Here is a 13,415-nt window from a genome sequence, read left to right as displayed (position 1 = left end):
TTTCTTCTCTGAGTTTTTGGATTTCTTCTTTCTCTTTTGTTCCGGATGAGACCAATACCTGTATCTTAGGTGGCCGCTCACAAATTTTTAAGACCTCAGACACTACTCACCCCATTGGGATGTAGAACATATACTTTATAAACTATATTATGCCATTTAACTGAGTTGTCCCATGAGAGTATGGTCCTAAGCCTTCAAATCCAGAAAATCAACCCTCGTGAGGTGTTTGGCTTAGAAATTTATTTTTAAAACCATTGACAGCTCTACCTCTTCCTCTTCTCTCCCTTCCTGAAAAATTCAGTCCTAAAATTGTTAGGTAGAGCAAAACTAGGTAGAATTCTGCACCAGAGCGGGGAGGGAGGCACCCAGAACAGATGTCAGAGCCCCAGCCAGGCAAGGAAGGTGTTTACACAGTATAGTGGCCTGGCATGGCACTGTGTGACAGAGCCTCAGCAGCATGCAGGTGTCCTGAAGATGAGGCGGCAGCCTGGCACGAGCTGTCAGAGCTCAAGTTGGGTAAGGAGAGCATTCATAGGAGAGAGGTAGGAGTCAGAAACAGAGATTGGTTACAAGTACGGACCTGATCAATTGCGTAAATATACTAAGGATAATGGGAATCAGATTTCTCAGTGACAGAAAAACCCATCACCACCGAGTCGATTACGACTCATAGTGACCCTATAGGACAGAGTAGAACTACCCCATAGGGTTTCCAAGGAGCAAGTGGTAGATTTGAACTGCCAACCTCTTGGTTAGAGCTGAGCTCTTAGCCACTGTGCCACCAGGGCTCCAGTGGCAGAGAAAAAAACAAAAACAAACCTGTTGCCATCAAGTCGATTCTGACTCATAGCGACTCTATAGGATAGAATAGAACTGCCCCACAGGGTTTCCAAGCAGTGGCTGGTAGATTTGAACAGCCCACCTTTCGGTTAGCAGATACAGAAAGGGTGAAAACTAGAATGAGCCCTGTTGTACTGGATTGGAATTGGAGACATTGATCTGAACTCATGTTCTTCAGTATGTATAAATAGACACAGAAATAAATGTAAATGTGTGTGTGTGTGTGCATGAGTGTACATTCATTTCTTAGCTCTGGGAGGGCCTGGGAGCAGTGATATCCTAATAGTAATGAAGGGATCTTGGTTTCTAAATACAATTCTAGTGCCCACATCATGATTTGTAAATACCATTCACCACTAAAAGACTGAATCAGAGCTCCTTAGAGTACTGATTGATCTCCAGGGCCAGGGCTGGAGAATTAATGTCTTATCAGAAAATAGAAGGGTTTTTTGTGTGTGTGTGCTTTAAGTGAAGGTTTACAAATCAAGTCAGTCTCTCAGACAAAATTTATACACACCTTGCTATATATACCTAATTGCTCTCCCCCTAATGAGACAGCCCACTCCTTCCCTCCACTCTCTACTTTCGTGTCCGTTCCGCCAGCTTCTAAGCCCCACTGCCCTCTCACCTCCCCTCCAGACAGGAGATGCCAACATAGTCTCAAGTGTCTACTTGATCCAAGAAGCTCATTATTCACCAGCATCTTTTTCTATCCCATTGTCCAGTCCAATCCCTATCTGAAGAGTTGGCTTTGGGAATGGTTCCTGTCTTAGGCTAACAGAAGGTCTTGGGGACCATGACCACCTGGGTCCTCCTAGTCTCAGTCAAACCATTAAGTCTGGTCTTTTTATGAGAATTTGGGGTCTGCATCCCACTGCTCTCCTGCTCCCTCAGGGGTTCTCTATTGTGCTCCCTGTCAGGGCAGTCATCAGTTGTAGCCAGGTGCCATCTAGTTCTTCTGGTCTCAGGCTGATGTAGTCTCTGGTTTATGTGGCCCTTTCTGTCTCTTGGGCTCATGATTACCTTGCGTCCTTGGTGTTCTTCATTCTCCTCTGATCCAGGTGGGTTGAGACCCACTGCTGCACCTTAGATGGCCGTTTGCTACATTTAAGACCCCAGATGCCACTCTCCAAAGTAGGATGCAGAATGTTTTCTTAATAGATTTTATTATGCCAATCAACTTAGATGTCCCCTGAAACTATGGTCCCCAAACCCCCACCCCTGCTACTCTGGCCTTCGAAGCATTCTGTTTATTTAGGGAACTTCTTTGCTTTTGGTTTAGTCCAGTTGTGCTGGCCTCGCCTGTATTGTGTGCTGTCTTTCCCTTCATCTAAAGTAGCTCTTATCTACTGTCTAATTAGTGAGTACCCCTCTCCCTCCCTCCCTCCCTCCCTCCCTCCCTCCCTCCCTCCCTCCCTCCCCACTCTCATAACTACCAAAGAATATTTTCTTCTCTGTTTAAACTATTTCTTGAGTTCTTATAATAGTGGTCTTATACAATATTTGTCCTTTTGCAACTGACTAATTTCACTCAGCATAATGCCTTCCAGATTCCTCCATGTTATGAAATGTTTCACAGATTCATCACTGTTCTTTACTGATGCGTAGTATTCCATGGTGTGAATATACCATAATTTATTTATCCATTCATCCATTGATGAGCACCTTGGTTGCTTCCATCTTTTTGCTATTGTAAACAGTGCTGCAACGAACATGGGTATGCATACATCTGTTCGTGTGAAGGCTCTTAATTTCTCTGGGATATATTCCAAGGAGCGGGATTCTTGGATCATATGGTAGTTCTATTTCTAGCTTTTTAAGGAAGCGCCAAATCGATTTCCAAAGTGGTTGTACCATTTTACATTCCCACCAGCAGTGTATAAGTGTTCCAATGTCTCCACGGCCTCTCCAACATTTATTATTTTTTTGTTTTTTGGATTAATTCCAGCCTCGTTGGAGTGAGATGGAATCTCATTGTAGTTTTGATTTGCATTTCTCTAATGGCTGATGATCGTGAGAATAGAGAAGTTTTTAAAGAATGATGGGGACGTGTCAAGAGGGCATAGACTTCCGCTTAAAAGGGCTTCCATTGGCCAAATATGTGAAAACCTGAGCATTAAAATAAATAGTGATAATAGATTAGAAATCCCTGAGTGGTGCAAACAGTTAAGCATTCGACTACTAGCTGAGAAAGGTTGGTGGTTGGAACCCACCCAAAGGTGCCTCAGAAGGCAGGTCTGGCAATCTGCTTTCAAAAGGTCGCAACCTGGAAAACCCTCTGAGCTGTTCTACTCTGCACACATGGAATTGCCATGAGTCAGAATTGACTGGACAGAATGAACAACAACAGTAATAACGGACTACAACCCACTGAATAAAATTGAGGCCGTGAGTTCATATGGCTATAAATACATATACAAATGCATGCATGTATTCGAAGCATGCGATGGAACATCTACATAGTTTCAAAATACTCATTTATTATGAAGGGGAAAAGAGCAGCTATAGTGGAGAAACCTGGCACACACCACCTTAATCAAGTGACCAGAGTAACCATGGACAAATGGAAGATGTACTGAGAAGAACACGGTATCGCTTCTGTAATATTCCAGCTAAAGACACATAACTTGAATCTAATCACAAGGACATTGGTGTTTCAGTGGTAGAATTCTTACCTTCCAGGCAGGGGACCCAGGTTCAAATCCAATCTAGTGCACCTCCTGCGTAGCTACCACCTGCCTGTCAGTGGAGTCTTGGGTGTTGCTATGATACTGAACAGGTTTCAGAGGTGCTTCCAGACTAAGACGGACTAGGTAGAAAGGCCTGGCAATCAACTTCTATAAATCAGCCAATTAAAGCCTATGGATCACAGTAGGCCAATCTGTAACTTATCATGGGGATGGCACAGGACCAGGCAGTGTTTTGTTCCTTTGTGCATGAGGTCGCCATGAGTTGGGGTTGACTGGAAGACAGCTAACGACAACAACAATCACAAGGAAATCTCAGAGAAACCCAAATGGAGAGACAGGCTTTAAAATAACTACTACTCTTCAAAAGCGTCAAAGTTGTGAAAGACCAGGACAGACTGAGGGGCTTTTCCACACTGCCAGAGACTAAAGAGCCATGACAAATAAATGCAATGTAAGATCCTGGACCGAGTCCTCTCAGTGCCACAGATTTCTCTGGGGCATTTGGTGAAATTAAAATGTGGTTTAAGATTAGCTGGTGGTACAGATTGAGTTGTGTCCCCCAAAAAGATATGTTGAAGTCTTAACCCTGGAGCCTGTCACTGTTTGGAAATAGGGTCTTCGAAGATGTCATCAGTTAAATTAACATGACGTCATAGTGGAGTAGGGTGGGTCCTAATCCAATCTGATGGATGTCTTTATAAAAGAGAAGAGACACAGTGAGACAGAGGAAAGACTGCCTTGTAAAGATGCATTTACACACCAAGGAATTCCTGGGGCTACCAGAAGCTGGAAAAGACAAGAAAGGAAATTCCCCTAGGGACTTCATAGACTATGGCCCTGTTGACACCCTGAATTCGGACTACTAAACTCCAGGACTGTGATGCAAATAATTTCTGTTCTTATAAATCACCCAATTTGTGGTGTCTTATTGCAGCGCTAGGAAACTAATACAGATGTTCAATGTTCAATGTTCAGTGTTAATTTCCTGATTTTTATGGTTTTATTGTGGTTTGTAGGAGAAAGTATGTGGCTATTTCCTGATTTTGCCTTATATTACAGGGAATTATGGGACATGAGATTGACAAATTACTCTCAAATGGTCCAGGGGAAAAAAACTTCCCTGTACTGTACTTCCAACTTTTCCATAAGTTTGTGATTGTTTTGAAATAAAAGCAAATAAATCATTGACATGTGAAGAGGTGAACAAAGAGTGTGTAGCTAAAAATTGTAGGCAAAAAAATTTTGGATATAGTGGTGATAGTTGTACAACATTGTGGATGTAATTAATGCCACTGAATTGTATGTTTAAAAATGGTTAAAATGGCAAATTCTATGTTATATATGTTTCACCACAATTTAAAAATATGTAGGCAGATATTATCAGGAAATTTGTTAATAAAAATATCTTGCTATTCTCCTGGGTTTGTTTGTGTTTTCTGTCAGTTTATTTTAAATTTATAATTCGTAGCAATTTGTTTTCGCATGCTTAATATTCACATTGATATCTAATTTTCTCTTCTTAAAGAGGACCCTGCGATTCGTATAAGACGTTCAAAGCCCCATAAAACCAGTATCCACCTCTGGCCATTCTTGCCACTATTTTAAAGAGGAGGAAACTGAGGCACAGAAAGACAAAGTGATTTACCCAAGGTCACTCAGCTAGGAAGTGATGCAGCAGGATTTGAACCTAGGCAATCTATCTCCAGAATCTCCTCCAGTGGGATGCAGTGAGGATCCAGCGAGATAAAAGGACATGACAGGAACTTTATAAATTCAAGGAACCAAGATTATTCACAATTAAATGAAAGATGTGTGCCTGTTTTTCTGCAGGTATTTAGTTCCTTAGGCAGAGGAAAAGGGGAGTAAAGTCCCCCTACTGTGTGCCAGAAGCTGCTTGGAACTTGAAATCAGGATTTCATTTTGTCCTCACAGCAGCTCTGCTGGCAGGTATTATTGTCCCAAATGAGGTGTCGGGGGCCCACAGAGGACACACAGCCAGAATGTGATGGAGCCTGGAGCAGATGCCCAGGCTAGGTGGTGACAGCACGTATCTCTCCCTTTCCAGGGTAGCAGGCTGCCCTATACTCTGAAAGCAAAAGGTTTGCCAGGCTGAGCTTGCCCAGGTGCAGGGATGTGACACAGGTGAGGACCTCCTCACCTCCTCCCCCACCCCACACCCCACCGTGAGACAGATGCCCAGGACAGAGGAGTCATGTTGTGGGCAGGGCAATATTTCTGCCCAGAGCACAAGTGGGCATCACCTACAGATCCAGCAGCAGCAAAGTGGGTGCTCACCCAGGTAGCCACCAGCTCTGGTTGCATGATTGGACCAGTGGCTGAAGGGAACAAACAAGGACTTCCCAGTCAGACAGATCTGGGCTCTGTCCCTTCCTAGCTGCGTGACCTTGGGCAAATGGCTTCACCTCTTTAAGTCTCACAAAGTAAAAATCTTGCCCCTTAAGGAAGTTCTGAATATTAGAGTGCAAAGTACCTGGCATGTAGTAGGTGCTCAGTAAATGGCAGCCATGTTTTATTATTAATCTGTGAGGGCTTCTCAGCAGATGTGGCTTTTTGGGAGCTCAGAGAATCCAGGCTGGGGAGAGGGAATTCTAAAGGAGCTTATTTCTGCAGGCCCCTGTCTGAGTCACCTAGTGCTGCTATAACTGAAATACCACAAGTGGATGGCTTTAACAAAGAGAAATTTATTTTCTCACAGTCTAGTTGGTTACAAGTCCAAATTCAGGGTGTTGGCTCCAGAGGAAGGTCCTTGTCCTTAATCTTCCCATGGTTGAGGAGCTTCTCAGGTGCAGGGACCCGTGTTTAAAAGACCCACTCTGCTCCTGGTGCTGCTTTCTTGGTGGCATGAGGTCCCCAACTCTCTGCTTGCTTCCCTTTCCTTTTATCTTAAGAGATAAAAGGTGGACATAAACCAGAGACTACATCAGCCTGAGACCAGAAGAACTAGATGGCACCCGGCTACAACCGATGACTGCCCTGACAGGGAACACAACAGAGAACCCCTGAGGGAGCAGGAAAGCAGTGGGATGCAGATCTCAAATTCTTGTAAAAAAGACCAGACTTAATGATCTGACTGAGACTAGAAGGACCCCGGAGGTCATGGTCCCCAGACCTCCTGTTAGCCCAAGACAGGAACCATTCCCAAAGCCAACTCTTCAGACAGGGATTGAACTGGACTATGGGATAGAAAATGATACTGGTGAAGAGTAAGCTTCTTGGATCAAGTAGACACATGAGACTATGTGGGCAGTTCCTGTCTGGATGGGAGATGAGAGGGCAGAGGGGGTCAGAAGCTGGCCAAATGGACACAAAAATAGAGAGTGAAGGGAAGAGCGTGCTGTCTCATTAGGGGGAGAGCAATTAGGAGTATATAGTAAGGTGTATATAAATTTTTGTCTGAGAGACTGACTTGATTTGTAAGCTTTCACTTAAAAAAAAAAAAAAAAGCACAATAAAAATTAAAAAAGAGAGAGATAAAAGGTAGTGTAGGCCATGCCCCAGGGAAACTCCCTTTACAGTGGATCAGGGAGGTGACCTGAGTAAGGGTGGTGTTACAATTCTGCCCTAATCCTCTTAACATCAAATTACAACCAGAAAATGGAGGACAACCACACAATACTGGGAATCATGGCCTGACCAAGTTGACACAAATTTTTGGGGGAACACAATTCAATCCATGACAGGCCCCCAGAGCTGGAGTCAGGGAAGGGGCCTCTAGATAGTGGGCACAGTCCTCCAGCCTCCCAGGGTCCTGGCTCCCTCCCCCACTGCCTGTTACTTACCAACAACAGGCTCAGGGCCCCAAGGTTAGACAAACAAGCCAGCGATAAGGCATTTCCAGGTTGGGCTTGCGTTCAAGGCTTGCGCAGCTCTGGGCTGGCTGCCTGGCTTAGTGAGAGCCCTGGTCTTGCGTGCACACAAGAGCAGGGCACCAGTAGGGACACCTGCCATGGTCACCTGCTGATTGCGCACCTGAGGCCTTGGTGCCCTGGTACAGCCTGGGTTAATGACCCTGTTTATCCGCTTGAGTCTCCTGATAAGGGGCAGTGGGGTCAGCTGGCAGGCGGCCTTGTGCCCTGCACCGGCCCTTTCATTGACAGAAGTGATATCAGTGCCACATGGAGCACCCACTGTGCCCCTCCCCTGCCACTTCCCTGTCAGTCCTGCCAGGGTCAGTGTGTGTGTGTGTGTGTGTGTGTGTGTGTGTGTGTGTGTGTGTGTCTGTATGTTTTTCAATGAACATGACTCCAGGAGTCAAGGTTGTCTGGGCATTCCCCCCTCCCGCCCTGGGGGATATAAATAGCACCCACAGCTCAGAGCAGAGGGCGGGAGAGCTAGGAAGAAGGAGAAACAGATCCCAACCATGAGCTCCAGCCAGCCAGCGGCCTGCCCATGCCAGGGTGCTGCCGGCCGCCCAGCCATCCTGCATGCACTCCTGAGCCCTAGCCTCAGGGCCAGGCCCTTCGTCCCCCCAACTCATAGCCGCTGCCTGTGCCAGCAGCACAAGCCTGTCCGCCTGTGTACTCCCCACCGTACCTGCCAAGAGGCCTTGGATGTTCTGGGCAAGACGGTGGCCTTCCTTAAGAACCTGCCATCCTTCTGCCAGCTGCCCCCCCAGGATCAGCGGCGGCTGCTGCGGGACTGCTGGGGTCCACTCTTCCTGCTTGGGCTGGCCCAAGACACTGTGACCTTCGAGGTGGCCGAGGTCCCAGTGGCCAGCATACTCAAGAAGATCCTGCTGGAGGAGCCTGGTAGCAGTGGCAGCAGCAGTCAGCTTCCTGACAGGCCCCAGCCCTCCCTGGCTGCAGTACAGTGGCTTCAGTGCTGCCTGGAGTCCTTCTGGAGCCTGGAGCTGGGCCCCAAAGAGTATGCCTACCTGAAAAAGACCATCCTCTTCAACCCTGGTGAGCCTCCGGACACTCTTGGAGGGATGGGTCAAGGCTTGGGGTGGGGGGAGGTGGATAAGGCTCATCCAGGGAAGGCACCTTCTAAGGGCTTGACATCCTTTATCTCATTGGGTCCATATTATCATTAAATACTCATCTCAGTGAAGAGGCCCACAGAGGCTAGGTGACTTGTTGAAGGTCATGCAGCCAGGTAGGGGCAAGACAGGTATCAAGAACTCAGGTCTATTCGCTCCAGAGACTGGCCCTTATTACTCTGTACCCAAAATGTTTCCCTACCCTTAGGGAAGGCAGGAATGGGGTGAGAACGGGCAGATGCAGCTGTGTTTCGATCCCATCTCCAGGGGCAGACCGTGTAGTAAGCTTCTCTGAAGGTAGAACTCCGTGGGTTCAGAAAAACCACATAGAAGGGAGGAACAAAGGGCGTGTTCAGGAGAGGGAGGGAGTCTTAGTGACATTCACCAGGACAGCACCAGTTGGAGATACAAGCAAAAAGTTGGAGATAAGGCTCTTTTAATCTGGAGAGCATCTGAGATGAGAGTTCCCCACCAAAGGGCCTCACAGAATGCTTACTTACAGTAATTCATTATAATAATAGTAGTGAATGCTCATATTATACTTACTGTATGTTAGGCCCTATTCTAGGGGTTTTACATACACTAGCTCATTTAAACCTCAAAATAAGCCTATGAACTAGGTACTATTACTTCCATTTTACAGATAGGGAAAACTGAGGCACAGAGATGAGGTAACTTGCTTAAGGTCACATAGCTTATAATTGACAGCACTGGGATTCAAACCCAAGCAGCTCTTAACCATTACTTTATACTGCCCCTCTATACATAGATGGATGAATAAAGCGAGCAACGAATAGGAGGAGGTCATGACTGGGCCTCAAAGGCTGAGCAAAGGAGGCAGAGAGGTGTCTGCTGGCAGCCTTGCCCTTTGATGGCTGGGAGTGGGGTGCTCACCAGTCCTTTTCACCCTGTCTGCCCACAGATGTGCCGGGCCTCCTCGCCCCCTCCCACATTGGGTACCTACAGCAGGAGGCTCACCAGGCGCTGTGTGAGGTCCTGGAGGCCTGGTGGCCAATAGGCCAAGGCCGATTGGCCCGGATCCTCCTCATGGCTTCCACCCTCAAGTCCATCCCACCTGGCCTGCTTGGGGACCTCTTTTTTCGCCCTGTCATTGGAGACGTCGACATGGCTGGCCTTCTAGAGGACATGCTTTTGCTGAGCTGACTTGCTCCGGCCCAGGCAGAGATCAGGTGTAGGCTGGGCAGAGGTTAGCAGCACTGACTCAGCCTGGCTGACCCCAGGAGTCACCCAGTGCTTCTGAAGGGGGCAAGCCTATATAGACAGCAAGCCACGCCTAGTCTAGCCAGATGGGCTATGGGACCTTCACTCAGCTCCACCCTGCCTTGGCTTCTTTGGTTTGGACACAGTGCTCCAGCTGTCTGGCTAGCCCTTGGTGGTCCCCAGGGCCTCTGGCCCAAGACTACTCTCCTGTCTGGGATGAGAATGGACACTTAGGCTGCTCGTTGGGCCAAAAGTCTACTGCCTTGTACAGAACTCACTTAAGTTATTGGTTTTTGTAATAAAAGGTATGACACCCTCAGAGTCTGATACTGTAGTTTGTGCGTGTGGAAGGGACCATCTCACCTCCAGGGTCCATCCTGCCCCTTTCAGAGGGAGTCTGGGGGGAAGGAGCCATAACAGGTACAGGAGCTGGGCCTTGGGGAATTGAGGTATTAATTTTTCAGGATGGCTTGATGATTTCATTTTCTGGGAAGATTTATTTTGCATCTGGGTCTGAACTCAGGGGACAGGATTAGTTCAAAACCCCCGTACCTCCTTGGTTTTATCCTTGGAGCAGGGGCTTCTCCCCCATCCCCAAACCCCCACTGACTCCTTCTCTGGTCCTTACCCCCTACAGGTTCCCACTCCCCTCACTAAGAGTCTGATCATAGCCAATCAGGCAAATGAAGCAGCCCATTCCCAAGTTGAAACAGACAAGGCCTCTGGAACTGCTATAGTAGAATAATTCACTTTCCCCATTCCTGCAGTTAATGAACGAGAGTGGTTCATGCTCCCCCAACGGGAGGAGGTAAGCCTTGTACCTGCTTGGAAGACAAGATAGACAGAGATTTAGCTGGTCCACAGTGGTATAGTCATGTTGTTGTTGTTAGGTGCTGTCGAGTTGGTTCTGACTCATAGTGACCAGGCCCCATCCCCCCTCACCACCACAGTTTGGATTCTTCTCACGGGGGCCAAGTTAATTATTGCTCAGTGAAAGGTCATTCACTTGCGGACAACAGTCTAGGAGTTGTAGCTCAGCCAGTATAGGGACTACACCTGGAATGGCCATGTACCCTGTATGGGCACCAGTGCCAGTAGCAAGGCCACCTCTGTCCCTTACCCAACCACCCATTCACAACTCAGGCACCCAGAAAGAGACAGAAACACACAACTGAGGCACTCAGGCCCCACAACAAAGATACATACAACTCAGATCTACAACTCTGACACACACACACTAAGGCTACAACTTAGACACACCGACACAGACCCAACACCCACACATAGCATGGAAACGCACAGCCCAGATCCACTCAGTTAGGGACGTACAGCAGATGCACACCCAAGCTGGACAGTCACACATATGCCCCTGCTCTGAGGGTGGGGGACACAATAGGAGACACCCCCAAACAAGGGCATGTTCTTCATCATCGGTATGTTAAAGTAAAGGGGAAAGCACTCCCCAAAGGAGGCAGACCTGTGTCTGCACATTTTCAGAGTCTGTCCAGAACCTGCAAATCCAGACCAAACTGCTCTGCCTGCCATCTGAGGCCTCAACTAACCAATAAGCCCCTTTCCCCACAGTGACTCCAACATCTGCCCTCCTGCCAGGCCAGGCCTGGCTTAACAACTCCATCTAGAATGTGCCCTCCCCCCAGTTAGGATCTATCCAAACACCCAAAGTGAAGCATCCTTGGTAACCCAAAACAAGCCCTGAGCCAACCCCGCCCCCCACCAGATCACCCAGACCTCAGGCGCTCAGCTGCCTCTCCCTGGACTGCCCTCTCTAGTCTGGTTCATACCACCACATACAATCTTGCAGACTCCTGAGGCCACTCTTTCAAGAGCATAAGCCTTGTTCCCCAGTCAGCTGTCAGGGCTGAGGTATGCTTGGTTTTTGTTCTTCTAATACCCTATTCTGGACAAACAGAAGGTAATTGGTTCAAGTTTCCTAAACAGAATTTTAAAGTTCATGGAGTCAAATTGAGTAGATTCAGGGACTCTGGGCTATTCTGTTTTGGAAGAAGTACAACCAGAATGCTCCTCAGAAGGAAGGATGGCAAGACTACATCTTACGTACTTTGGACATGTTATCAGGAGGGATCGGTCCCTGGAGAAGGACATCAGAGTCAGTGAAAAAGAAGAAGACCCTCAACAAGTTGGATTGCCACAGTGGCTGCAACGGTGGGCTCAAGCATAACAACGATTGTGAGGATGGTGCAGGACCTGGTGGTGTTTCATTCTGTTGTGCATAGGGTCATTATGAGTCAGAACTGACTGGATGGCCCCTAGCACCTAACAACAACATATCTTTTATGCCCTTAGCTACCTGCACCCTTAGTTAGCCGTTGCACCTCTCCGAATCCTCAGGCCAACTCTTCCTGCCCCACCTCTCCCTTCCTTTAGCCTTAAACAACCTCTAAAAAGCAGTCCTCTCCACTCCCCAACCTAGCCTTCTTACTCAATGCTTCTATCATCCACATAGCTTCCTTTATTGACTTTACCTTGCTCCTTTCCAAATTTCTTCCCTTCTCCTCCACAAGGTTGGGGACCTATACTCTTGTCTGTTACTTGTCTGTATCCTTTGTGTCATTCCCTGTGCCCTAGCCCCAGGCCTTGTGCTAGGAACATAAAAATAAATAGAGCAAAACTAAGGAGATAATTATTCTACAATACAGTAAAGCCAATAATGCTTTCTCCATGAGACTGAAGACTCCCCAAGGTGGTTGAATGTGTCTCCATTATCAGTGGCTCATGGGGATGGGATCTGTGTCTCATCTCTCAGGGAGGGTAGAGGGGGACACAGGCAGAAAGGGTATATAACTTACTCAAGGTTCTGGGCTGATACCGCCTGCCTTGGGATTCAAACACACGCGTTTGTGACACTGTGGCTGGGCTCTCCCCACCAGCCTAGGCCGGAGTGAATCATGGTGGGGATCAGGCAATCTGGAGCCAGCTCAGCCACTATCTACTGACTGTCTACCTCCCGGCCAAGACAGAGGTCCCCAGGAATGACTCATTGGGAAGCAGGAGCATGGCAGTGGCTCTGGGTCAGCCTAGGGTACCTTATTATTGCCACGGTTATCTCTGTCTTCACTAGCCAAATCACTGACTGCTTATTAAGCAGACTGTCAGTCACATCCTGCCCTTGGAGCATTCACATTCTAGAATCAAAAAGCCAACCCCCACTACCCTCCATCCATTCTTTCTATCCCTCAATATCTCTTGACGTCCACTTGTACCAGACCCTGTGCTAGATGTCGGGGACACAGAATAAAAAAAGCAGGGACCCTGCCCTCTTAGAACTCCCTGTCTGTGGCGAAGGAAGACACATAAGAAATTGTAGCAGAATGATCTCAACTGTGATACAGGGATATACAACAGGCAACAGGAGTACAGAAGAGAAAGTGGTTAAATCTGCCTGAAGGTGAGAAAAATGCTTCATCCAAGTGATGACTGATTTGAGCTAAAGAGAATTAATAGGGGTTTGCCAGGCAAATCAAGGCTAGGCATTCAAGACAGAGGGAATGATATGTGCAAAGGCACAGAGGTATTAGAGAGCAAGGGGTCCAGGGAAGAAAGAGATGAACCTGGGGAGGTGGGGAGAGACCACATTGAGAAACAAGGCAGAAGAAAAGAGAAATTCCCATGAAACTGGTGGAGCA

At 47.5% G+C, this 13,415-nt stretch overlaps 1 protein-coding gene across 1 annotated transcript; it reads left to right on the top strand.

Moving 5' to 3' along the window:
* The first annotated feature begins 7,882 nt into the window (after positions 1-7,882).
* NR0B2 (nuclear receptor subfamily 0 group B member 2) lies at positions 7,883-9,693 on the top strand. Its single transcript, XM_003415261.3, has 2 exons — positions 7,883-8,452; positions 9,452-9,693. The coding sequence occupies exons 1-2, from the start codon at positions 7,912-7,914 to the stop codon at positions 9,691-9,693; spliced, it is 783 nt and encodes a 260-aa protein (XP_003415309.1). The 5' UTR covers positions 7,883-7,911.
* The last annotated feature ends 3,722 nt before the right edge of the window (positions 9,694-13,415 follow it).

This window comes from Loxodonta africana, chromosome 3, assembly GCF_030014295.1.
Source record: "Loxodonta africana isolate mLoxAfr1 chromosome 3, mLoxAfr1.hap2, whole genome shotgun sequence".
Taxonomy (NCBI): domain Eukaryota; kingdom Metazoa; phylum Chordata; class Mammalia; order Proboscidea; family Elephantidae; genus Loxodonta; species Loxodonta africana.
This window is presented reverse-complemented; position numbering and strand designations above follow the sequence as displayed.